The sequence below is a fragment of the Gobius niger genome, assembly GCF_951799975.1.
Source record: "Gobius niger genome assembly, chromosome: 10".
Classification (NCBI taxonomy): Eukaryota; Metazoa; Chordata; class Actinopteri; order Gobiiformes; family Gobiidae; genus Gobius; species Gobius niger.
Window position 1 is genome coordinate 17,386,007 of NC_136861.1, and position 25,610 is coordinate 17,411,616.

Genomic DNA, 25,610 nt, shown 5'->3' on the forward strand with positions numbered 1-25,610 from the left:
TCCCAATTGCCAGGATCCTCGGCGTCTCGACCACTTCGGACGTCATTTGCGTCATCACGGCGCCGCCAAGTGGTGTTCCATTTCACCTGGACCACTCGCCCCCTCGCAGCTCGACTCCTCCGTTTGGCTCATTTACGAAGGATACAGCTGTGGATCCTCCGCTGCCTCGGAGAGCTGAAATCACCCATGATGCACTGCAGCATAGTTTCTTTTTTCTTTTCTCGCAAAACTTTATTAGTTTGAACTCACTTTAAAAAAAAGTTGTGTTCCACATACACAGTTTCCTGGCCTCTGTTATTCATAAAACAGTTGTTTTAATGAGCATAGATTGACACGTGACCTGACGCAGCCGCTTGCTCCGGAGGCCGTTCCATTTGAGCTCAAAGGCGGCGGGGAGAGGACACTCCGCTCCGTTTTGGAGGAGCCGCCACCGAGGACGTCAACGAAGTGGCAATTGAGAAACAGCCCCAGTGAACCAATTATCTATGCCACTTCCTGTCAGCAGCTTAAAAATTCAAATAAAAATAACTTTTCTGCCCAACATTTCGTCATTAAAATTGCTGCTTCACTGAATTAACATGAAAATGATGCAACTGATGTTATCCTTCTAAATAAGTCATATTTTCAAAAGCATTAAAACCTGTCACATGCACTTAAAAAAAACAAAAAACACACACACACACACCAAGAAACTGGTTTGGCAACTTTAAGTCTAATAAATCTAGTTGGATTCAGTCTGTCATCCTCTATCAGAATATCAAAATAATAGGTTAGTATAAGTGCTTTTATCTTACCAAATGGACAAAATAAAAATTGTTCTGTTTTTTATTTACATTTTTTCTTACTGTAAAGTAGGCGCCAAGGCCCAAAACAGTTTGCGCGCACTTTATGTGGCATGCATTCACGCGCGCGCACACACACAAACACACCGACTGCTCGCTTTTACTTTTACTTCCAAGGTTGAGTTTCCCCGTTGTTATGGAGCACATTCAGTGAAATGTTTGAGAAGAATTTATGCGCAGGAACATCAAGGAACAACAAACACGCTGAAACAAGTGAGACAAGGGAATTAAACCAGACCAACAAGTGGCTGTAGGAGGAGGCGACTACTGGGGTTCGCCTTTTACACGTCTGGTAGCCGTTTCTGTCATTACCAAGCTGTCACTGCATTTACTGACAATTTTACGACCGTGTGTCAAGCCTGGACTTTGCCTTGACGCCCGCTACAACTTTAAGAAATGAATTACTAGTTTTTTCTTTTCTGCAGGAAATCACATGGAGGTGCTCGCGCTCACATGACAGCCAGAGCCATGGCCGTGGAGATACACGAAGGTACCGTGAGAAAACGCTTTGCAACATCTTAAATATGATCTGTTTTGTGCATGTTTTCGTGATTGGTCAGATTCGACGTCTGTTCTTTTGCGCACAACGTGGATATGCCCTTCTGCTTTTCCAGACGCACAACAAAGTAACCTTTTTTATCACGTAACGGCAGAGTTGTTTTGTTTTTTCTCCCCCCGGAGCTTAAAACAGCATTTTTATTTCATCAAAGCCGTTTTATTTCAAGACACATTGAACAGGAGTGGAAAAAGTTTATGTTTTTGTTGCCACGTGACGTTAAACCTGTCATCGAGTTTGCAGCACGAGCAGCTGAGGGATAGGATGGATGCCCAAAAGTTCTGAATGTACAATTAACCTCTTTGCGTTTCGGGGCGTTAAAACTCTGCCAAATATGTTTTAAATGTGTTGTAGTGTCGCAAAACCGTGTCTAATTTATGATGTGCGCGTGAAGTAGCAGCGTGATCATAAACATAACGGTCTATGCGAAGTGAACAGCTTTGCGTCAAGTTCTTCATGTAGTGAAAAGAGTGCTTACTCAGGCGTAATTTCTTGGGAAACGTTTAAATATGAGTTGGTATTGTTCCTCTTTTAGGCTCAGTCCCTGCCTATTACAGAGAAGTGTATGAGGCCATCCACTGTAGGACCCATGAGAAAGTGCAGTTGGAAGTTTTTCTGCGATTACTTCACAAGACTGAACTCTCCAAGCCAGTCATAGGCCAGGTGAGGTTGCCTCGTAAAAATAAAATAAAAAGTCAATGATCAATGTTATCCAATGATGCTGACCTTGCATGATTGTTAAAATGTTATAGTTTTGACTCAATCAGTTTGTTTAGACTTTTTTTTATCCTGGACTATCTACTGAATGTCCTTTTGCAAGCACTCTGATAAGAGCTACTAAATAGGCGACGATACTGGCTCTTTAAGCGTATCTCATTTTACTGTTAGTTTAAAGCCTTATTGTAGAAGTTGCCTGTTTCCTGGTTTCCCAGCACTCCGGTCTTTTTGTGTTGAGTTTGCACTTTCTGCAGGGAGGAATGTGCCCACTGTTGAGTCTTGTGTAAAACTGACCTCCAGGACTCGTGTCATTGTCCTCCTCAGATTGTTGAACATGTCGAGTGCACAGATGGATACCTGAACAAACTAACCCTCTATAAAGCGCTGGCTCTGATCGCTTTGGCTCAGCAGGGAAAACAACCGAGCCCCAAACTGTTGGAAAACTACATTCAGGGTAAGCTACAGTGACACCACACTGAATGTTTTGCTTAATGAGTAGCTTGGTAATTGGCTGCCGTGACCACGGGAAGCCTCCCCAGTCATTTGTCTCCTTTGTCAATGCCATTGTCACGCTTTTATTGTGTCTCAGATCCACAAGCTACTTAACCAAAAAACGTGGATAGTTGCAAAAGGTTCCAAAGAGCAGCCATCTGAGCTAGGTTATGATTTTTTTTCACTGCTCATTTAAGAAGCTTCAGCATTGAAAGAATTGCAAAAACATACTCAACAAAACTTTGACTTTTTGTAAACTTTTGCTATGGAGCCTACACAAAGGAAAAGTGTACTGCATTTTCAGTTAATATGCGGAAGAGTATGCTATTTTGAATTGATCAATTTTGAGCAAAAGTTTCTGGTTTTGATATGCTTTGTGTTAGTGTTTTGCCTGAAGGATGAATTCCTCCTCAAATCCCTCAGTTTGGAGATGACGGGGGCAGTTTATGATTTTCAGACACCGGTCTGAGTGCATCCAGCCTTCTGTCCTTATTTAAGGCGCCTCTGTTTATTCAGGTGTGGCCAGTATGGCTACTGCTTCATGCCACTTCCTGTCTGAGCAACAAGAACTGTACTTTTCTGCACTTGTTGTAATGGGTTTCATGCCCGTCTTGTCATCACTGGCACGAACAGGAACAAATAATGGCAAATCAGATGATTCGCTAGAGCAAGACAATAAACAGAAACATCGAATTATGTCAGTGCAGTACAAAAGGAAAGCACTAAGCAGGGTTGAAGGAGTTTGGGGGAAAAGTCTTTAGTAGGAGAGGTTTTCAAATTGAGGACATTTTGCTTTTATCTTCAGGAGATTCTTTTCACTCTTGTAGTAAAAATGTAAGACTGGTTAGACACAAGTTAGCAGCCATTTAAACTCTGACCACTCCTGGGGTAGTTTAAGGTTGTTCAATGCTTTTTGACAAACATACCTCACCTCACTCAACCATCTTTTCTCTCTACCTCACTGTCATCAAAAGTATGGTCAGTGGCTTGGATGGAGATGTACTACATTACCGCATTTATGTTTTTTTTTACTCTCAGAAGTATTGCAGTTAGATTTGCCATAATGTGTTGAAATACGGATTCAGCTCCACATTTTAAAGAAGACCCCAAAGTAGTAACACTTCACAAGATGGAAATTTAAACTGTTAAATGCAAGTTTCATGCATTTCAGAACATATTTGTAGTCTACAGGGGTTTGCAAGAGATATGGAGATATTTAATGGCATTTAGTTCTCAGCAAAGGACAGTACGGCTCATAAATTACTACAGTCTTTGTGATTTGCTAATTGCAACCAATCCGATTGTGAGTATGATCAATATTGCAGCCTTATTGACAAATGCTCTTGTTTAGAAATATCTCGGCCATATTCTTAAGACACGAAAAGTAAATGTTAGAAGTTCATGGTGTTTGTGCTCCGGCAGAGTTGCCTAAGCCTTATCTCGGCGAGCCCAGAGACCTGAGCTCACTGAGGATGCAGCAGCCGCAGGACGACGTGCTGACGGTGAGTGAGAGCCTGGACAAGCTGCTGTCCCGGGACACTGTCCAGGTGGAGCTCATCCCTGAGAAGAAAGGCCTGTTCCTCAAACACGTGGAGTACCAAGTCACCAGCCAGGCACGTGTACCCCTTTGTAATGTGATCAGTGTGAATATGTGTTGTTTTATTGCATTTCCCATGTATGTGAAACAAAATGGGAGAGTTTAAAGGGATATTTCAGAATTTTTGACATAGGGCCTCATTTCCTAGTTATCCAGAGTGTTATTGATTTCTGTAGATTTTTTTATTTTTTTATTTGTTTGTTTTGTTTGTTTATTTGTTTTTTTATTTTTATTCTTAATGCAGGCTACTAGTTACCATAGACATGCGCTAGCTTAGCACTAGCCTAGCACCACTAGACTCTTCAAATATAAGGACTGCATGAAATAAAAAATGATCTTCAGAAATCACCAACACTCTGGATAGCTTGGAAATGAGGCCCTATGTCAAAAATCCTGAAATATCCCTTTAATGTTGTGGTTTTCAAACACTGGTGCAAGTACCATTTGGGATTCTTCTGGTAACACTCAGGGTCTTCTGCAGTTTTGTTATTCAGAGTCACATCACGAGGCAATTAGATTAAGTCATGGGTCATCCGTGCTTTATTTTGTGTTTTATTCTGGTTCATGCTCAGTTTAGCCATGAATAATACTAAATAAATAAAAAAAAGTTTGCAAATATCTGTCCCAGGGCTGAAAAATTATGAAAAAATATTAAAGTGTGATTATCTGTTGTAATGCGGTTTTGATTAGATTTGTGAGGTTTGCATTTAGTATTCAGGTGCACATTTTAACACTTCCAGGAGCGTTAACAATGAGAGAGGAAGACTAATAGAAGAATCCCATACAGGTCACTATATATATATTTTTCAATAAGACCATGTGGTTCCGGGGTATTTTTCTGTTTGCACAGGACGTTATAATGCTGATAATGATTTTAAACCAAAATTGCAGTCTTTGCAAATTCAGTTAGGTTGCAATTACTTTTTCAGAGTCATCTAATGAGTTCCTTTGTTGCCTTTTTTTTTTTTACAGCGTTATAAGATATCAGTTTATCGGCGGTACAGTGATTTCGACGTCTTCCACGAGGTTTTGCTGCAGAGATTTGCATACAGAGTAGTACCAGCCCTGCCTCCAAAACGAATGCTAAAAGGAGGTACGTCTTCTTTCACCGCCGACTCTTTTCCCTTTTGAAACAAACAACAAAAGCCGGTCCCTGTACAAATGGCTCGCCCTGAAGGTGTTATTGTTTTAAGCAGTTATTGCCGTTCATTAAATTACCGCCGGAAAGAAACAAGGGGAGTAGTGGTGTGGAAAATAGGCCTGTTGGAGTTCACAATGACTTACTGTTCCAGTGTAACGATGATTATGTCTGCGCAAAGCCAACAAGAAGCCTTTGTAAAGCATTTGACCCGATGATGTGTTCATTTGTGCAATAAGAGAATGTACCGATGATGTTGCACAAGCTGTAAATCATGAGTTTGGTGTGAGCGTAATGTGAGATAATAGTGAGACGATTCAGGAGTCACACTGCAGAAGATGATGATTCAAAGGTTAGACTACTCATTTCTCCGAAACATAGATAGCATAATTATATTTAATACACATCCCTAATTCTATCTTTGGAATACGGAACTCTCCTTCATCCCTCAAATATCACTTTTTGTTTTAACTTCTCTTCATAAAACTGCCTTCACTTCACTTGGATAAATACTTATTGTTCACCGGCAATATCCCAACAAACTAAAGAAGGAAAAGCAAAGCACTTAAACCTCTCATATGGACTTTATTCGATCTTTTTTGAGGAGAAAAGTACTGTGAACTTTGACTTTGATCTTAATTACTGCAACTGTAACCTCAGGAGATCTAAAAGCATTGAAGAGTGATATGAAGCTAAATGAGTATAGTTCAAAACTGAACTTTTATATCAAAGAACAGAGTCGAAGAGGACTGAAGTCTAAAAATATTACATCAGGGACATGAAGGGCATATAAAGGCTATGCCAACTAACGACACTGAGAAAAGCGTAATGTTTTCTGTGTATTTTCTATATTTGACATACGTTCCTATTGACTATGAATAGAATACTTCGTCTAAGGTTTAGCAGAGCATGTTGGCACTCTACCTTTAAGAAATGCTGTCTCAAACTTGTGTAATATCTTCCTGTTTTTGTGCGGTTTGTGTGCTCAGTGCTGACCTCCGTCTCGGAGCGGGAGTTTATTGAAGGCAGGAGACGTGCTCTGGGCAGATTCATTAACTTGGTGGCTCGACATCCTTTCTTCTCTGAGGACGAGCTGGTCAAAACCTTCCTCACCTTCAGCGGCACAGTATGTGATTTCTGTCTGCCCCCCCACCCCACCATTATCTACAGTGCAATAAGCAACATCCTGCCTCAAATATGCCTTATGCACTAACCACCTCTCACCCCTCCTTTCCCACAAGGACGTCCAGACCAAACTGCGGGACGCTTATAAAAAAACAGGCGATGAGTTTATGACCAACAGGATTGCAACGCAGGCGAAGGTGAGGCCCCTTTCTAACACACAAGTGCAATAATGTGGGGCTAGTGATAATTTATAATCTGTAAATATCAGCTCAAAAATATTGACATAAAGTTATAAATATGCACTTTCTACTTGAATCAAAGCAAAAGTCTTTATTCAAAAATAAATTCATATAATTGTAAATATGGCTGCTTGATGTGAGGAAATGTTGCAGTGTTCAATATCCGTCTTGGATAATATTATTGCCATATTTTGCCAAACCATTTCAACACAGTATGGTTTGGTTCCAATAAAATGTAAGACAAACAAAACATGGCTGAAAATGAAGTCAATTTAAAGAGGAAATACGACAGAAACTTAACTTTAGCATCGTTTTACTATTTTTGTTTAACCTCAAAACCCCCACCTGAACCGAGCACATTTTCTCCAGTCTGCCATGACCCAAATCTAAAAGTGTCTTGAAAAAAGTGTCAAAATAGTGACAAAAACAAGAATGAAAATGCAACAAAAAAGCGACAAAACGGTGACAAAAAAGTGACAAAAATTCGACAAAAAAACAACAAAAAAACAACAAAAAAACGGCAAAAAAGTAAAAAAAAAATTATCTGAAAAAAATAAAAATAAATAAAGTTTATTAAAAGTGGCGCCGACATGGCAACGTGAGGAAAAAGACCAATTTAGATCAGTTTTGTAGGTCTTGGCTTTTAGATAAGGTGTTACACTGGTCTATAGGCAGCTAAGCTCAGCTCCAGTTGAGAAGCTTTTAGATTTGGGTGAAGCCAACCTGGAGACAATGTGCTCGGTAAGGATGGGTATTCTGTCAAATGAAAGCCCTTCTGACTGATTTTTCAATATGCTATGGCGTCTTGTGATATAACGATTTTGCTTATAATATGTGGCCCTAAGATGTTCCACTTTGTGTGCACTTTATCTATGTGGGTTTTGTTTAAGATCAAACTACATCTTTAATTGGCCAATTTTGCACACGTTTCTTGATAAAGTTTCCACCAAAGTTTGTCTGTTTCCTCTCAGGAATATCTCCCGGCTGACATCCAGGCCCAGTTCTCCACGAGTCGAGAACTCATTAGAAATATTCACAACAGTTTCTTTAAACTTCGTGACCGCGCTGAGAAGATGGCGGAGCGCTCAAAGGAAAACGCCACTGATCTGCTGTTGTTTGGCAAGGAGCTCAGGTATTTCATCACAGCGAACACTGTCAAAGTCCCCGGGTATTAGACTTTGAAAAATAATCTCAGGGGAATCCGAGCCGTTCTGTGTTGTTTTGTCTCCAGTGACTGCGTTTGCTGAGGTGCTTGACTCTGGGATTTGGGGAGTTTTGGCAGTTTATAGACACAACAATATTGCCTTCTGTCTTTCGCAGTAATCTCGGCTCAGATGCGTCCTCCATTCCCGCCTTCGCCTCGTCCCAAAGCAGCTGGGGGGCCCTGCGTCAGTCCCTGAAGAGTTTGTCTGTGGAGTTCGCCGTGCTGTCGGACAAAGCGGCTCAGCAAGTAAATGCGCCCAATTCTCAAAACAAGGCACCTGCTTGGATGAAATTGTCCAAATCGCGCGCTAAACGGAGGAAATGTCTTTGTGTTTGCGATGTCTGCAGGGGAGAAGAGAAGAGGATGATGTGGTGGAAAGATTAAACCTGTTCCTGGATTTGCTGCAGTCATACAGGGTTCGTTTTACCTCAAACTGGGCTGTGATCGTTTCTTAACTTGCGTATTGTGCACTGATCTGGAGTAAAACTATAAAACCGCTCCTCCCCAGCTGCCATTACAGAGTGTACAGTGGATCTCACGCTGTGGCACACGTAGAAATCAACCTCATTCTCATCACAGACAACTGTAGTTAAAGAGACTGTGTTTGTCTACAGGATCTGTGTGAGCGGCACGAGAAAGGCGTCCTCCATGAACACCAGAGGGCGCTGCACAAGTACGGCATGATGAAGAGGCAGATGATGAGCGCCACGGTGCAGCCCAAAGAGCAGGCGTCAGTGGAGCAGCTGGAGTCCAGGATAGTGCAGGTGTATAACGTACTCCATGCTAGAGGTGCTAAATATTGCTCTAAGGCAGTGGTTCTCAAACTGTGGTGCGTGTACTTGGCCTTCTTCAGGTGGTACTCGGAGTCATCTACAATTTTAGACTTTGTTCATTTTAGTTAAAGGGGCTAGAGGCAAGTTCGCCATTTTATACTCACTACTGCCACCTCAGGTCATTTGTGTAACTGCACCTTCTATATTAAGTTCGTGCATGACGGATATTCGGACCCGAAGTAACAACTTTTTGAGTGACAGTGCAGGATTTTAGAGGCAGTTGTGGTGAATATGTCTGAGCTTATTCTACACCTTTGGACATTGTTGGAACATGTAGGGGGAGGAAAATACATAATTTTCACATTTTAAAACTCTATATTGTCCCTTTAAAGAATATTCAACAGAAAGTAAAGGAGGAAAGGACAAGAAAAAGAATTGGATCCAAGTCTTTGCAATACCAAACCTGAGATAGATTGTTTTATAGGGGACGGACACATCTTATATGGAAAATTGATTAAACAAAATGCTTCAACCTGAAAGAATACAATAACAATTGGAGTTTCATTGTTCCTTCTACAATACAATTATGACTTTTTTGTGTTTTTTTTTTTAGATAAACATTATTTACAATTGGTTACAAAGAGGGCAAAAGAATGCACTGGTATTGGAAATAATGATAATACAGTAGTTGCTATGTAGTGACAGCACTCTTTACATTTTACTAAAACTAGTTTCCATTGCACAAACAACAGCAGAGGTATAGCACATGGTAATTTCTCCTTCACAAAAAAATGTAAGCGTTTTTTGAGTTTTTTAAAACCAGTATTTTTTTGATAAATGTCTGCTTTTACCATATACTAAATGACAAAACAAATTGTATTCCATCAAAATCAAGGATAGCTTCTTTAAGTTTACAGTCATATCTTAGGAGGGGTGAGCCTCATAAATGTTTGTTTGTACATTTATGAGGTATTTTTCAATGATGAAAATATCTGTATTTCAATTTATTCATTGGGTAAAATTCTACGCGGTGTGGCTTTAAAGGTAAAGTTCCATAGCAGTTTGACTCATTTCCTATTGACTTAACATGGTTGTACGGCAACAGTTTAAAATTATTCACCTTCATCTATGTCACTTCCTGTCGGTGTCCAATAAGGAAGTGAAACTATAAACATCACAAAAACTAAAGAAAGCTGGGTACAATCTTTAGCAAAATCTTAAATATAATCATAATAATAATATAATCACCACGTAGAGCGTCAGTTTAGAATACGGCAGGTTAGATCGGTTCTCCCTTATTTCACATCGGCCGCTACACACATAATCCAGTCCTGCCGCCTGACACGTCTCCACAGTTAGCCTTGAACACCCCCTCTTAGTCAGTTCAGCGTCCGTCTCCTGCTTCAGCACTGAATGCAAAGTGCAATGCCAACGTTTTTTCTGATTTCAACACCTCAGTCATTGTTTGATCGATTTACATGACAAGAAACGTTTGTGGAACTTGTCTTTACTTATGTCTAAAACAGCAGCAGCCTAGGCTCCGGCTGCCCCCCAGTTAAAGCCTCTGGGCCTGTAGTAGTACAACTGTGAGAGTCTATTATTAATAGATTTTTTTTTCTGGCAGCCCAAAAGTACCTCAGTCCATCAGGAAACATCCCGACTCTCCCGATTACCCAGCACACCTTTGGTCCGAACCTACTCAAAATCAGCATGAATTTACTTAATTTATCCAAGATAAGATTGCATTTTTTCCAGTGATTCCAACGTTAATGAAATCTTGATCTAGGCCTGGTGGTAATATCTTAGGTTGTGGTACTTGGTGTGAAAAGTTTGAGAACCACAATATTGGCTGCAATTTCTTTACATGTTGGTACCACAAAAATATAATATTACTATACTGTAATAGTCAGGGCCCATAATAGGTAATAACCTCTATCATTATCAGCCGGGTTAATGCAATTCTGATTTGGAGGAATTAATTATAGATAATAGATAATAAAATGTATCTCTAATTAATTTAAGCATCATTGGAGACCTTTCTGAACAGTATTGTGTCATCTTTCCCTCTGTGCTTTTGATATTGATCAAATAAAATGAAAAACAACATCTTTTGTGTCTTCGTCAACAGCAAGAAAGCGCCATTCAGACCATGGAGCTGCGTAACTACTTCTCCCTCTTCTGCCTTCATCAAGAAACACAGCTTATCTTTGCCTATCTGCCAATCACGTCCCACATCCTCGGCGCCTTTGTTAACTCGCAGGTCCAAGGACACAAGGAGGTGAGGCGAATCTCTTCACCAGACTTCCTCCGCTCTAGTAACTTTTTTGTGCTCCCGGACTTTAAAAAGTGGCTTGAAATTGTTTCTGTAAAGTCAAACAAAGACCTAATAAAGATGGATGATATGGGGGAAAGGATTATCGCCTGATCTGAGATTTCAGACGGTTTTTGTTTCAAAGTCCGCTGACTTTTAAGCAAATCAGACACACACCGGTACAATTTAAGAACATCAAATCGCACATGGGACATAATGGATTTTTGTCTCTGACCCTTATCTTGTTTTAATTTAGTTTTCAATTCATCTCTCGCTATATAAGTTTATCTGCACTTTCTTTTCCAGATGGGGGAAGTGTGGACTGAACTACAGCCAAAACTTGGATGTTTGTTTGGTCGTAATAATGGAGTGAAGCTGCCTGTTTGAAGACACTATCACCATGAACACAAGCTGCACAACTCTTAAAATGCTCAAATAACATTGTCTGCAAATTTTAAATCATCACATTTTGTTGTACATAAATAATCTTTGTATAACCAATATTTTGTCTGCAAAGCAAATGCACATGTGAAAAAAATTGTATTTAAGGTGTACAGTTCACTAATCACAGCACATTTTCTATTTTTATGGAAGATATTTTGAGACACTAAAGTTTTGAAAAGAGGGTCAATGGAAAAATATGTTTTGTTAATAAATTTGAATGCGCACATATTTTTTATACAGTTGAAGTAAATACTAGTTCGACATGATGGTTTTGATATACAAATAAGTGTTTTATTCAAGTCTGTCATTATGGTAGTTTTTTTTTTGCCAAGCTGGGGCTGTTCGGTGCAGAACCGCATTGACACCATTCTGGGACGGATACATAACTCAATTAAAACCAAAGACTGAAGAAAAGAGAAGCAAGTCTGCAAAAATAAACTTGCTCATAACAAATGAACTTCACAGACAAACTAATGTAAGATGCACCACTGCCCAAGGTATAGATGTGCATAATTTCTATTCCAAAACAAATACATTTTCATACACTCTAGCTGGTACATAATGGGAAGTATGAAATAACTAACATTTGGGGAAGTCTATTGGGAAATGGTTTATCAACCAGTAAATGTACATACTGTAAATATATTTAAACAAAAGTCCAAAATATAAGTTTTAAATTAATAAAATCACTGACCCATTTTTATTGTGAAACATTTTTGTTTGGTTCAACTCAGAACAAGAGTCGCTGGTTTTCTGAATTCAGTCCTTTTGATCCCAGGAAGGCACTTGACTGACTTCTCTGGAGTATAAATGTGTGAGCGTAAGGTGGTAGTTGTAGTGTTGTTTGACCAGATTGGCAGCAACAGTGGCTTACCAGTATTCAGAAAGTACAAAGAATATGGCAATTAAAATGATGATAGACACTTAACTTGTTTAATGGTAATATGATGTATCATAACCGTTTTCCTAACCAGTGTAAGGACTATACATTGCAAGGAAACATGGTACATTTTTCCTTGGTTTGAATAGGGTAAAAGGGATTCAAAATGCTACAAAGTGCAACCATAGTCCCAATTGTCAAGCAGTTTAAGGCCGTGTTCACAGTGAATTCAGGTGCACTTCAGAGAAAATGGGCTGTTTTTGTGCAGCTTGCCAGACCCTGGTTTTCCCTGTTTACAAACAAGACTAAAGACTGATGGGAGCAAAATCACTAGTTTGAAAATGTGAGCTCTCTCTCATACGCTCCCGTTAGAGGTGTGACTTTAATATAAAAACATTTTACATTTAAGCAGTGACTTTTATTAGTCCTTAAGGTGGACCGTAAGCGTTGGTGCAAATCAGGGTCAGGTGAGCTGCACAAAAGAAGTTCATTTTCCCTGAACTGGAGATCATTTCAAGTGGACCGAGTGTGAACGTACCCTCAGTGTCACAATTGGGGCCGTATAAGGCATTAACATCATTCATGTAAAGAAAAAGAAAAAAAGAAAGGACAATTGGCAGCAGTAACAATGTAAAATGTACAAAGTAAGTATACAGTTCCTCTTCTATTTTCTCGGCTTATTGTAGTTCCTTGACCTCCTCCAGAGTGTGGCTGAGGATCACTTCATGACCCTGAAATTTAAAGTATCCCACAAACTTCTTCTTCTGCAGCATCAAAGGGAACCACAGGATGTCGTCTGCCCACATCTGATTGAAGGGGATTTTGTCGGTTTCAAACCACTGCGGCCTCATTTCTGTAAATACAGAATACATTACAATATTAGCAATACCATTTTCCATACTTTACATCGTCAATGTATAATACAGGTTAAAATGTGTCCATTAGGGTGGTCCTTAATCCCATGTAAATTTTCAAATTATATTTTTTTAAAGGGGCTAGATGCAAATTGGCCATTTCATGCTCATTACTGCCACCCCAGGTCATACGTTTAACTGCCCCTTCTATATTAAAGAGGGGGTATTGTGCTTTTTTCAATCACATAGCACCAGTCTATATCACACTACAATGATGACAAAACCTTCTGTTGGTCTGTAAATGCAGTAAATTAGAATAACTGCCTTGTATAAAATTGCTCTCTCAAAATGGCTGTAGTGAATGTCTTGAAATAGGCCTCTGTCTCTTTAAGAACCTCTGACCCTTTCCGACACGCCCCCTCCACACTCTGTCTGTGGCATCAGAGGGGAGGGGGTTCTACTGAGGAGCAGTGGTTGGTTACTCGGCTGGTGACGAAAGTTCGGAGGCGTCTCCAGGAGGTGGGGGCGTTCCTAGGAGGACTCAGACAAACCTATCCCTAAAATGGCCGCCATCAGAGTTTTTACAGATTACTCAAAAATACATGAATGTGCCAAGGCAACACTTCAGGCATGTTTTTAATGAGGGAATGACATAATAATATGATGTAAAGCTTGAAAAAGTCGATTTTGCATAATACCCCCCCCTTTAAGCTTGTGCATGATAGCTCTTCAGACCCGAAGTAACACCTGTTACTTCGGGTCTGAAGTGCTGTTTTTTTTTTGTTTTTTTTTGAGTGACAGTGCAGTAGGCAACATGTAGGGGCAGGAAAATACATAATTTTATAATTTTTAAACTCCGTATAGTCCCTTTAAGCTCAAACCCCTGAATTTTGTTCGAATACTAAATAGTTACAAAAACTATCCTGTTATATATTTTTTTTCAAATTCCAACAACATTTACCCCGGCCTCATTGACCTTGAAGTTTGCCACCTAAAGCACACGATAGCACACAAAGTCAATTGGGTCTAGAAGCCTGTGGATTCTTGAGGTTGCAGAGTTGTGTTCAAAAGGCAGCAATTGTGTTCCATGTTGTGTTAGTATGTAAAATTCTTTTACATTCGCTTAAACTACTACAAAAAAAGGTATTGGAAGTAAAAGACATTTGCAAGACACTGCAGGTGAATAGGGAACATTTTCAAATTTAAAGATAGCAATTTTAAACTTTTGCTGCCGATTACTGACATGAATATGAGAAAAATATGTATTGCAAGTTTATTGTCATTTTGTGTTTTCAAATATGTTTTAAAAATGCCCAAAATTCCCCATATTTTCGTCGACGAAACCTGAATAATGAAGCCAGGTTTAAATTTATGTATTTATTTTGTTGATATATTTGTTACAGAGGGGATTCTTCTTTTCTATATTTCTTTTTATTTCAAATCATTTTTTTCTTTGTAGAAGGTTCATACTGTCTTCTTAGGTTAAGGCTATTATAGTTTGGTTTCTTATAGTAAGACAGAAAGGTAAGACAAGCAGGTAAACTAAACCTTTCTGTATTTCAAATCATATTTGCTTTATTCACTCCCAAATACAGAGCATCTCTAAGGGTTCCCTAGGGTAAAGCTTCAAGGTCGATGAGGCGGGGTAAATGTTATCCAATTGTAGAAAAAATCACCAGGAGATTTTTTCCTACTACTGCAATACATTTTCTAAATTACCATGTTAAGGACCACCCTAGTGTCCATAGATTGATATTCCATATTCCAAAACAGTGACCAAAGCGTGGCGGCTTTCATTTTTTCAGTAGTAAATTAGTAATTGCATTTTACCCATCCTTTGACCTCTGCCTCAGGACAACCCGTCAGGAGCTGTGGGTGACCGCAGTGCACCTTCCGTCGTTTGAGTAATGATAAACATCTCACCCTCTGATTCGGTTGGTTCTCCATTGTGGGCGTCCGCTCTGAAAACATGGACGTCGAGTAGCTGTGTTTCTCCGACAAATTCAAACTTGATATTCCCAATTTTCTCCAGAGCATCCACAGTCAGACCACTCTCTTCCTGCAGCTCTCTGAGTAAAGAAAACATTCAATCAATATTTCATAAGCTATCCTACTTTTAGGATTAGTCACACTAGAAGCAGCAAAGCCACTAAAAGCGGCTAAAAATGATGTTGTGGTGTTGACGTAAGCTGTGTGTATATCCATTTAGATTTTCAGCTTTCACTTGCTGCTGACAAACTGGAATGTTTCATAAAAGATAAGCTAATATTAGGCTACTTTGTTATTCTGCAAAATATTGACACAACAGCCTACGCTTTCATAAAGATTTCATCGAGGTTTAAATTTAGTTTACTGGCGTATAGTGACATGAATGGTCAAGAAAAGTGTGTGGGGGGAAAACAACTATAACTCAAAAAGTAAATTAGAGCCACAGGGGGAGATTAGTAACTGGCCTTAGTGGCACTGAAAGAATTAAAACCTGCATCCTACCATTTTTTGTTGCCACATTTGTTGGAAAGAAGTGTTTTCTAATACAAGAGAAAACACAAAGTGGAATGTCCTGAGTGCTTTAGGCTTCCTTCCTTTGGCACCGAAACAAACCACAGTGTAAAAAATCGCTTATTTAGGCCTGGCTCCAAAAAGTAGTCAAAGTGGGACAAGTTGTGTCACATGATGGGACATGTGAGAAGTTGATGATTGTCATAGACACACCTTGGGACATATAGAGCTCAAACCCAGAAAGTAAGAACACTTAATCATGTACATTTTATGCAAGGAGTGTGTATGTAAAACCTTTCTGTGTAAATCTGAATTTTTAATCTTGGCAAAATTGTAGGATATTATCTCAATACGTGATGTGCACAACCAAAAGTGGAGCAGGTGGCCACCCCAATCCCAAAAGAGCAAACACACAATGGACCTACAGCCTACATAGAGTGCGAACACTCCAACTGAATGTTGTTTTACCTTCTTGCACCGTCTTCAATGCTTTCTCCTGGTTGGACTTTGCCACCAAAGCCATTCCACTTGCCCGCCCCAAAGCCTCTCTTCTTCATGCCCAGCAGCACTCTGCCCGGCTGCACCACCAGCACCAAGGTCAGCAGCTTTGGGCTCAGCATCCTGCAACACATGTCCACCATAAACAAAGAGGAGCTGCCGGTTGAGACACACACACAATGGATATCTGCTGGAGTTGTGCAAGGTCTGGGGTCTTATGTAGAGACGAAAGAGCGAATCGAACAAAATGAAGCACGGTAAATTAGGCTATTAGATGAAATCTGGAGGAAATATCCTACTTTCTCAGGCTGAATGAATCCCACGTGAAACAGCAAACGCGCCAAACGTCAGAAGTGCACAACCAGGAACCAACAGAATTACGATTATACTCAGAATAAAATCATCTATGTCAATCGAACTAGCTTCTAATATAAATGCACTTACTATAATTTATCTTAAGACAATGCATGCGTAATTTAATCAGGTCTAAAACATGGGAACTTGTAAGCGCACAAGTGTGACACAGCATTTTCATCCAATGAGAAGCATGAGCCTCCTGCGCAGGCGCAAAGAGTTCCTGTGTTTCATGTTCACAGATGTCAACAGAAGAGCATGGCCCTGCTGTGCACATGGCTGTACAGGAGCCTCCACACATCAGCCCGGGTCCTGAAGAAGGGGAAGGCGAAGAGCGCGGCGGAGCACCGCTGGATACAGCGGCAGAGCAAAGACCCGTATGTAAAAGCTTCACACAACCAGAACTATCGCTGCAGAAGCGCCTTCAAACTCCTGGAGATAGATGATAAGTTCAGACTTTTACTGCCCGGACATGCTGTGGTGGACTGTGGGGCTGCACCCGGAGCCTGGAGCCAAGTGGCGGTTCAGAGGGTCAACTCCGCCGGGACAGGTGAGGAGATTCACGGATGTTTTGTTGGGACAATAGTTTTCATATTATTACCAGAGGCAGGTAGTACTCAGTTACATTTACTCAAGTACATGTGCTTGAGTTATTTTTTTAAGTAATTGTACTTCAAAAGCATTTTTTTTACTTCTACTTGAGAATGAAGTAGGCGATCTGTACTCTTACAGAGCACAGTGCGTTGGCCTAAATCTCTGAGTGGCAAAAGCTCCAGAAAATAATCTTTTTGTATTTTCTTTGGATATACTTGGATTTTTACAACATTTCATGTTTTGTTTCATATTATTTATGTCACTACTGACTCGAAAGCAGACTTTTACACTCAAGCAGTTACTCAGTACTCACAGCAGGTACTTTTTTACTTACTGAGTAATTATTTTAGCTACTCTACCCACCTCTGTTTATAACACAGTTAGTTTTACAACACTCCATGTTTTTTGATGTATTGTTATAAGTAGATTAAACAAAATAGCAAAACTATTAACTATTATTAAACCACAATTTAAATGATTTTACACTGTGGGGGTCCCCAGTTGTCCGTGTTGATATTTTTGGGGCGACAACCTGAAAAGTTTGGGGATTTCAGTAACTCCTACAAGGAATAACCTAACCTTTTTCATATAGAAACAAAAGTAAAAAACTTCTAATAAAGCATATTATTGTGGTACACACTCTTAAACCTTGGCAGCAATCTCTATGTGTAATGGATAATGCAGACACTGGCCAAAAATGGGTTTTATTGAGCTGAGCCAAGACGGTTGCATACATTTTCCATCAGATCCACTTAACCCTCCATATATTAAAGGGACATTTATGGATTACTTTAAGTTTTGTGTATATTACATCAGAAAAATAAATGCACACAATATATAAAGATCTTTTTCTCCCTCTCTTAGACCCAGCGGCCCCCCGAGGGACAGTGGTAGGGGTTGATTTGCTGAACATTGCAACTTTAGATGGTGCCCACTTCCTGCCCCATCATGACGTCACTGACCCCTCCACGCACTCTAAAATCCAGGACCTCTTACCCGGTGGCCAAGCTCACGTCCTCCTGAGTGACATGGCCCCCAACGCCAGCGGTTTCAGGGAGCTGGACAGTGAGAAGCTCGTTTCTATGTGCCTGACGCTGACAGACTTGGCAGAGAAGCTTTTACTGCCCGGGGGCTCTCTACTGTGTAAATACTGGGATGGCCTCCTCAGTCACTCCCTTCAAGAAAAGCTCTCCTGTGTGTTTGGCAGCGTCAGGACTGTGAAGCCAAATGCCAGCAGGAAAGACTCGGCCGAGAGGTATTTCCTTGCCAGAATGTACAAAAGGCTAATAAAGTAATGTTTGTATTATCTTCTCAACATAATTAATTTGTGCTTCTTATAAAATCATTTAACCACAGCGATCCAAGCGCTAAAACAGGGCGTACTTAGACTTGTTTAAAGGTACTATACAGAATTTAAAAATGCTATAAATAAGTATTTTTCTTTACCTACATGTTCCAGCAATGTCCTAATGTGTAGCATGAGCACAGACCTGTTCACTACAACTGCCTCTAAAATCCTGCACTGTCACTCAAAAAGGTGTAATTTGGGTCTGAAGTGCCGTCATGCACGAGCTTAATATAGAACCTGCAGATACGTACAAGACCTGAGGTGGCAGTAATGAGTATGAAAATGACCAACTTGCATCTACTCCCTTTAAGGTACAGTATAGTGCGCACTAACTGTTCTAAAATGCAGTTGAAAAAATATGTCCAAACTTGGTTGCCTTAACGTGCCATGTATTTAGATTTAGTGCCTAGATTTGTTTTTTTGGACACCTTCTCCTCACTCCTCCCCGTTTACCGTTATAACTACATGCGAGGGGGAAATCATGGCAGATTTACAGACTCCTTCTACCCTGCTGTGACGGAGCATGTTCCTAAAAAGGGCTTAAGGGCGGGATCATCACTGTAGACTCGACCCTCGAGGGGCACATAGTTCGGTTGTAGTGGGCCATCTATGTGGCCATACCGCCTTTGCTATGCCGGATCTTGTCAGACCTCAGAAGCTAAGCAGGGAAGGAGAGGAGACTGTTAGGGAACACCAGGAAGCCTGGCGAATGGAGTGTGTGAGCGAGTAGTTGATGGTGGTTGTAGGGGCCAATGGCGCAGACAGGTAGCCTTGCTTCCGTCAGTCTACCCCAGGGCAGCTGTAGTTACAATAGTAGCTTAACACAACCAAGTATGAAGTAAATGAATAATGCAATCGTCTTTGAGTGTCCAAAAAAGCGCAATATAAAACCAAAGCATTATTTCTAATGCTAACGGGCTGGCAATCAAAATCCGTCCCTCGTTAGTACACAATATTTCTAAAATGTTTCTTACGAAAACCCACCAGATCCCTTTAATTGTAACTAACCCAGCGTCATCACAGGAGGAATATGTAGCTGTAGAAAATTTAAAAAAAAATAGGCATCAGGCTTTACAGTTGTTGTTGTTGTAAAGTGCAATGCTATCTAATGGAAAACTAGCTTGTTTTACCGCCCACATGTGGAGGTACTGCAGCAATAGTGCCCCCTAGCATCGCGGTCTTAAAGCAGTGCAACCAGCGGCTATTAGGTTTTAGCCTTGGAAGAGTATCTGATTGGACATTTTGCACTAGATTGTTGAACCACAGCAAAAGATGTGCACACACATAACTTTCTCATCATGTTTTTGCGATTGTGAATAAACAATGCAATTGTTATGAAGATAAACAGTTTATTTGGAACATACTGTATTTGGTGACAAAGAAAGGCATTGTCAGTGAAATGATTTTGATATAAAAAATAAAGTCATCAACTGTAATCACAATGTAGACAATTTATTCTTCTCGGCAGAGGGAGCAAAGATGACTGCCAATATGCTAAATGTTTATGTTAGAGATGCATAACTCTTGATTTTATACAAAGCCATATTGTGTGATGGATATGGTGTTTCTTTAAATAGCTTCTTCGCAACTCCACTGCATATGACATAACAAGACTTAGGAGACACTTTATTTTAAGATTTTATCCTTCACTTTTGCCTGTTTCTGCCCTGGTTTTGCCCTATAGTTTAGACAGTATTCAGTCCAAGCTTAGATTTGGTATAGCTCTTATTTGGTTTAGAACTGGTGATGCTCAAAAAGCCAAATGTATTCTCTTGTTGAGAAAAGTTTGACCACTGTGCTACTTGAGACATAAAGGTTGGAAGGGCAATTTATAAAGTTAATCAAGAGGTGGCACTGTTGAGGCATGGTTTAAGCTCATTGCTCTGGCCCCCCTTTCATTACATTGTGCTGGATTCTACACACAAGAAGCTGCTCCCTGAATCAGTAATATCTAATATGTAAACCATCGTCATTTACTGTTGTTGTCATCAAGGTGATACGACTCAAAAGTCCAATGCGCTCTGAAATTATTGCCGCTGTCTTGCCTCACGATGTTTGCTCTCTGCGCAGTCACTTTGCCATTTGTTTTTGTTACAGAAAGTCATTTAGGAGCGCTGCCTGCTAACAATATGCACCACCAACCATGTAGAAACGCAATCATTTCCTCATTGAGAGCTTATGAAGGGAAACTTTATACATAAGTCTAACGCGGAGACACATGCAGCATGACTAATGGAAGTGGGATGAGAGAGTAAAGGCCTGGCAGACTTGCGCGGCGCTTTGCTCTTTCTCCATTACTTAGACCATTAACAGTCGCCAATGCGCAGACTATCTCCAAGACTGCTCCCTTAATTGGTGTCTCGCTAATATTCTGTCAGGCATGTCATGTATGAGGGATGTCAATAATGAATGCGGAAAAGCTGCCTTCTTCCAGCAGTCTAATTAAAAAAGTGTGTTTTATAAGACGTATTTCACACAAACTTTCTCAATTAAGATGAACAGCCGCAAGAAGTCACTTGAGTGGTCCTGGATATGTGAAAGATCAATCAAAGACATATTTAGATACAGTATTTTGATTCCAATAATCATGGCTTGTTGGTGATGAAAACCAAAAGTCAGTAACTCGTGAGATTGTGATGATGTGCACTGCAGCAGAGTGATTTGTCTCCAGTGCAGTGTGGGATGGGATGTTATAAACGAACTGAATGTTATCAGAGACATACAAGCAAACTTTGTCCATAGACTAACACTGGCAGGGTTCATGCTTTTTTGTAAACAACATTTTTTTTTTTTCTACATTACTGTATTTAAACTCTCCACTACTCCAAGAAATCTTTGCCGTTTCAACAGCATAAGCCTAAGCTCTATCAAGAATAAAGTTGGGTGGAGTCTGGTCTTCCCTCTTTTATAATTGCTTGTGTGTTGCAGACTATTTTTTTTAATCCAAGTCGATCCGACGTTGTGGATCGGCCCCTGAGGGTAGGCAACGTCAGGCCCATGGGCCAAATCCAGCACCCCCAACATAGAAACTCTGGCCCTCAAGATGATTTTGAGAAATAACTAATACAGTAACTAACACAAATCAGTTATCGAAGTCCTGTTAAAGCAGTACTAAGTAACTCATGCCCCTAGAGGCCATAAGCGCAACTGCAGGTGTTGTAGCAAGTTGCGATTTTTTTATTGTAATTGTCCGTGAGAGTAAATACTATGCTGACAGAAAAGGCAAAGGGAGAGGGAGGGATAGTGAACATCCAATTACACAATGGAATTTTTTTTTTTTCACTCAAACTTGGCTGTAAATAGTGTTCAAGTGGCGCTAGCCCTCAGTTAGCTTTGCCCGTTAGCCTGTTAGCTTCTTCTTTGTGATCTTTTATTAGTGTGTATTGGTTGCTCCGGTCCGGTGGCAGTCAAGTTGCAATTGTGGTTTTCTGACCAGAGACACCAGGAGGAGATGAAAGACCCTCCAATCATCCCATAAACACTTGTATTACCCCCACAGGAACTACGAAAAGGGTTTATTAAGGTAAACACGTTACTTAGTACTGCTTTAACTTCTTAACCCCCACCTGAATCAAGCACATTTTCTCCAGTTTGTTTCTCCAATGTCAATATAGCAACGAAAATGAGGATGAAAACACAACAAAAAAGTGCCAAAAGTAATGAAAGTATTGCGATACTTGATTAAGTATTGACACTTATTGGTGTTGAAGCACACAGTATTGCGATCCAAATACGACCCGATATTTTGTCCCAGCCCTATTAATAACACAATTCAAAAGCTTGTTACTAAAGCTCAGGTACTGTAAAGGACATGGTCATTCCTCTGTATGATCTGATCTTTGAAACTGAGGTCAACTTGTTCAAATCCTCCTGCCCATATACATCAAGTCGAGTCACAAGTCACTGCACCTCACAAATTCATAAACCTGACTCAAGTCCCAAGCCGTCAGTCATATAGTTGGATGAAAAACGACCACTGGCTTGGTCTTTTTGCTGTCCTTGGGCTATAGTTGCTTGGCTCGGTATATCCACTTCCACTCTGCACCTCTTTGTGTGGCAATGGCAAGCAGACCAGGGCCACAGGCTCCAATCATGCCATCAACAGGAACGAGTGGAGCAAGAGAAATTAATCAAATTTAAATATTGCATTACATTACTATCAAAACGGCTTGAATAAAGTCACCTTGCGTCAGTATGATACAGTATGTGTTTAACTTTTAGATTAAACGGAACTGGAACAAATTAACCTTTCCCATTATATTCTCATACGTGCTCCATGTAATTACCAGGTGGGACATCATTTTATGCAACAGAACCGGCATTGAATTTAAATAGACATTTTAATTCATTCATAATTAAACTGAAGTATAGGCTTCATCGTCATATTTGGCAATATGTCTATTATGCATTGATTTAATGAGAAATACGCTGGCGATACTGCTAATAGACCTAAGCTGTTATCATTTAGATTATTGGTAAATTAATTTCCCGAGCTGATTAGTGTTCAATATAAATATGAATAGCTGGAGATTGGTGATTTGCATTTCTGGCAGCACGAGAGCCCACATGAATACATTAATAAGCAGCTATTGGGCCTTTTGTCTCAGGAGCGATGAGAGATAGACCATGCACTGAAACATTCATGGCTCGTGGTCTGAACCGAGGGGAGTGAGTAGGACACGACCTCTACAGACGATTGTTTGGGATGAATGGGTGCAGCCAGGCCTGTTGATGGAGCAGATACAGCGAAAGATATGAACAGATGACTAATTTTACCTCTCATTACTTGTTGATCATTTGCCGCTCTGCTGTTTTAGTTTGTTAAATGGCTCCAAATTACCGCGGGATTTATGGAAATTTCTGCCGGAGCCGAGCAGTATCCTGGCGCAGGTTGATACAGATGAATCATTCGCAGGTTAATTCATGTCTGCGCGGCCAGCTGCAGGTTCAGATGTAAATATTTGTAAATCAGGGCAAAACGCTGCATATTTGAAACCCAGGTATGGAGCCGGTGGAGACTGCCGTAATTGCCCGGAATCCATTCTCTCAGTCAGAGTTAGACCCGTACTTTTTCTAACGCATGGCCTAGTCTCAGCTCAAGCACTAGAGATGATCATTATGACGTAAACGGACAGCTAAAAAATTCAAACTCAATCCATTTGATCTTATTCAGCGTTTTTTTTTTGGGAATGGCAGATGGGAATAAATCTAAAGTAAATACGGCAGAAATGGAGCTAGCAGCAGTGGTAGAAGTCATTATCATTTGTTTTCCACTGGATAGTCCCACTACAATCTCTTCATCAAGGGAGTCCTGGCCCCAGAGCAGATCCTATTGCATATGTTAGTGTTAGTGGTAGGAGAAAACCCGGAGGAAACTCTTCACACAGGGAGAACATGCAAACTTCACACAGAAAGGCCTAATGCATCAGAATAATACACATGTTTCAGAACTTTCAGGGAGCTATGCTGTCACCCGAGCTGAAAAAGAAAAAAGTCCGCACAACTAAGTAGCTCCCAGAAAAGTTATTTAATGACTTACACCGTGTAACGTTTCGGGCCTGAGCCCTTCCTCAGACATGAAGGTTTTGAACAAAATGCACACAGAATTTATACTTGGGTGCGTTTGATTACATCAGTCACGTGAGTGATCACATGACGGGTCACATGTCTGAACAGAAGATAAATCTATATAAAAAGGTGCAATATTTACAATATTTACAATATTTACACATATATACAGAGAAGATCATAAAAAATATTTTTTTATATAACATTTGTTTTAATTATGTCGATCTTTGGGTACCCGTGATCTTTGAGTAGACATTTTTTTCTTTGTGTGCAAAGGGTGTCCTAAGTCAGTTCTAAGTGGGTGTAAGAAATGTTAGACGACCAACATGATATATGGAAGTAGATATACAATAAAATAAAGGAACAACACTGCAGCGATGGTGTACCACAATAGAGAAAACACAGCACTGGAGTACCGACATTTAGATTATAGAAAAGGTCTGATATCAAAGTCTTCATTGAGACCCCGAGGGCTCAATGTGTCTAAGGTGTGAATCCAAAAAGCTTCCCTTCTTAACAGAAGGGTATTGATGTCGCCACCCCTTCTTGGTGGACTGACTTTCTCAATCCCCATGTATCTTAGGGCACTGACATTATGTTGGTAATTTGTAAAGTGGAGCGCCACTGGACTTTTGACATCATGGTTGCGAATGTTGGATCTGTGTTCTGAAATTCTAGTTTTTAGAGGTCTGGTTGTTTTTCCAATATATGCTAGACCGCAAGGACATTTGAGCATATATATGACATTGTTGTTTCTTCTTTAAAGCTATGCTGTCACCGCCATGTAGAGATCAATAGCGAGCTAAATAATCAATAAAAGGCTTTTGAATTATGCACAAAGGTATTTTTCCACAAATGTCCTCTTGTACAATACATTGAAGAGCAAAACAAATTTTGTTGCGAGTGAACAAATGATAAACAATGCAATCATTATTAAATATGTATTTACTTATTTAATACTTTATTAACCTCTTAACTCCCATCTGAACCAAACGCATTCTCTCCAGTTCAGCTTTACCCAAATCTGAAAGCTTCTTGATTGGCGCTCACAGCCTATAGGCCAGAGTAACGGTGCATTTGAAAGCTAAGACCGCATTGTTGCCGTGTCGTCACTTTTTTGTTGTATTTTTGTCACATTTTTGTCACATTTTTGACACATTTTTTTCACTTTTTTGACACATTTTTTTCACATTTTTGTTGTTGTTTTATTGCATATTTGCCATGTTTTGTTGCTTTTTTGTCACTTTTTTGTTACATTTTTGTCACTTTTTTGTCACATTTTTGTTGAGTTTACATCTCGTTTTCATCACTATTTTGGCACTGCACTCACTTCAGGTGGGAGTTAAGAGGTTAATACTTATACTACTTATACTTATTTGTCAGATCAAAAAATTTGATTTTGAATTCTTAAAGGAATAGGCCACCGTTTTTCCATACTGAGATATGTTCTTACCTGAGCTTAGACGAGTTGATGCGTACCTGTCTGGTCTTTACGCGTGCGCTCAGTCACTCAAAAATACCGAACATGTTGTTAGCATTTAGCCTCTCGTCCTCTCCTCATGGAGCACTTAGACGTC

General features: G+C 40.1%; 3 protein-coding genes across 5 annotated transcripts; 2 read left to right on the forward strand and 1 right to left on the reverse strand.

Annotated features, from left to right (window-relative positions):
- The first annotated feature begins 1,209 nt into the window (after positions 1–1,209).
- snx8a (sorting nexin 8a) lies at positions 1,210–11,541 on the forward strand. 3 transcript variants are annotated; one of them, XM_079564470.1, is made up of 13 exons: positions 1,211–1,332; positions 1,934–2,061; positions 2,440–2,569; positions 4,030–4,220; positions 5,177–5,297; positions 6,332–6,468; positions 6,584–6,664; positions 7,678–7,838; positions 8,027–8,156; positions 8,258–8,326; positions 8,525–8,674; positions 10,812–10,961; positions 11,301–11,541. In XM_079564470.1, exons 1-13 carry the CDS (start codon positions 1,296–1,298, stop codon positions 11,379–11,381), a joined length of 1,566 nt encoding a protein of 521 aa, XP_079420596.1. In that variant the 5' UTR covers positions 1,211–1,295; the 3' UTR covers positions 11,382–11,541. The 3 variants fall into 3 exon arrangements, with proteins under 3 accessions (XP_079420595.1, XP_079420596.1, XP_079420597.1); XM_079564469.1 differs by having other exon boundaries at positions 1,210–1,332; positions 10,812–11,541; XM_079564471.1 differs by lacking the exon at positions 1,934–2,061 and having other exon boundaries at positions 1,268–1,332; positions 10,812–11,541.
- A 777-nt stretch (positions 11,542–12,318) lies between these two features.
- On the reverse strand, positions 12,319–16,377 carry nudt1 (nudix (nucleoside diphosphate linked moiety X)-type motif 1). Its single transcript, XM_079564623.1, has 3 exons — positions 16,140–16,377; positions 15,096–15,241; positions 12,319–13,171 (listed from the first exon to the last, which is right to left on the reverse strand). Exons 1-3 carry the CDS (start codon positions 16,310–16,312, stop codon positions 12,996–12,998), a joined length of 495 nt encoding a protein of 164 aa, XP_079420749.1. The 5' UTR covers positions 16,313–16,377; the 3' UTR covers positions 12,319–12,995.
- A 376-nt stretch (positions 16,378–16,753) lies between these two features.
- mrm2 (mitochondrial rRNA methyltransferase 2) lies at positions 16,754–18,443 on the forward strand. Its single transcript, XM_079564936.1, has 2 exons — positions 16,754–17,073; positions 17,982–18,443. The coding sequence occupies exons 1-2, from the start codon at positions 16,782–16,784 to the stop codon at positions 18,410–18,412; spliced, it is 723 nt and encodes a 240-aa protein (XP_079421062.1). The 5' UTR covers positions 16,754–16,781; the 3' UTR covers positions 18,413–18,443.
- The last annotated feature ends 7,167 nt before the right edge of the window (positions 18,444–25,610 follow it).

What these genes read in the sequence shown, in the direction of transcription:
- snx8a (XM_079564469.1), top strand. Translation starts at nt 1,296, where the DNA reads ATGACAGCCAGAGCCATGGCCGTGGAGATACACGAAG. An exon ending in GGCCGTGGAGATACACGAAG is followed by an intron (nt 1,333 to 1,933) that starts GTACCGTGAGAA and finishes TTCCTCTTTTAG; the next exon opens with GCTCAGTCCCTGCCTATTAC. An exon ending in GGATTGCAACGCAGGCGAAG is followed by an intron (nt 6,665 to 7,677) that starts GTGAGGCCCCTT and finishes GTTTCCTCTCAG; the next exon opens with GAATATCTCCCGGCTGACAT.
- nudt1 (XM_079564623.1), bottom strand. Translation starts at nt 16,312, where the DNA reads ATGGTGGACATGTGTTGCAGGATGCTGAGCCCAAAGCTGCTGACCTTG. An exon ending in ATTGAAGACGGTGCAAGAAG is followed by an intron (nt 15,242 to 16,139) that starts GTAAAACAACAT and finishes TTCTTTACTCAG; the next exon opens with AGAGCTGCAGGAAGAGAGTG. An exon ending in AGAACCAACCGAATCAGAGG is followed by an intron (nt 13,172 to 15,095) that starts GTGAGATGTTTA and finishes CTGTATTTACAG; the next exon opens with AAATGAGGCCGCAGTGGTTT.
- mrm2 (XM_079564936.1), top strand. Translation starts at nt 16,782, where the DNA reads ATGGCCCTGCTGTGCACATGGCTGTACAGGAGCCTCCACACATCAGCC. An exon ending in GGTCAACTCCGCCGGGACAG is followed by an intron (nt 17,074 to 17,981) that starts GTGAGGAGATTC and finishes TCCCTCTCTTAG; the next exon opens with ACCCAGCGGCCCCCCGAGGG.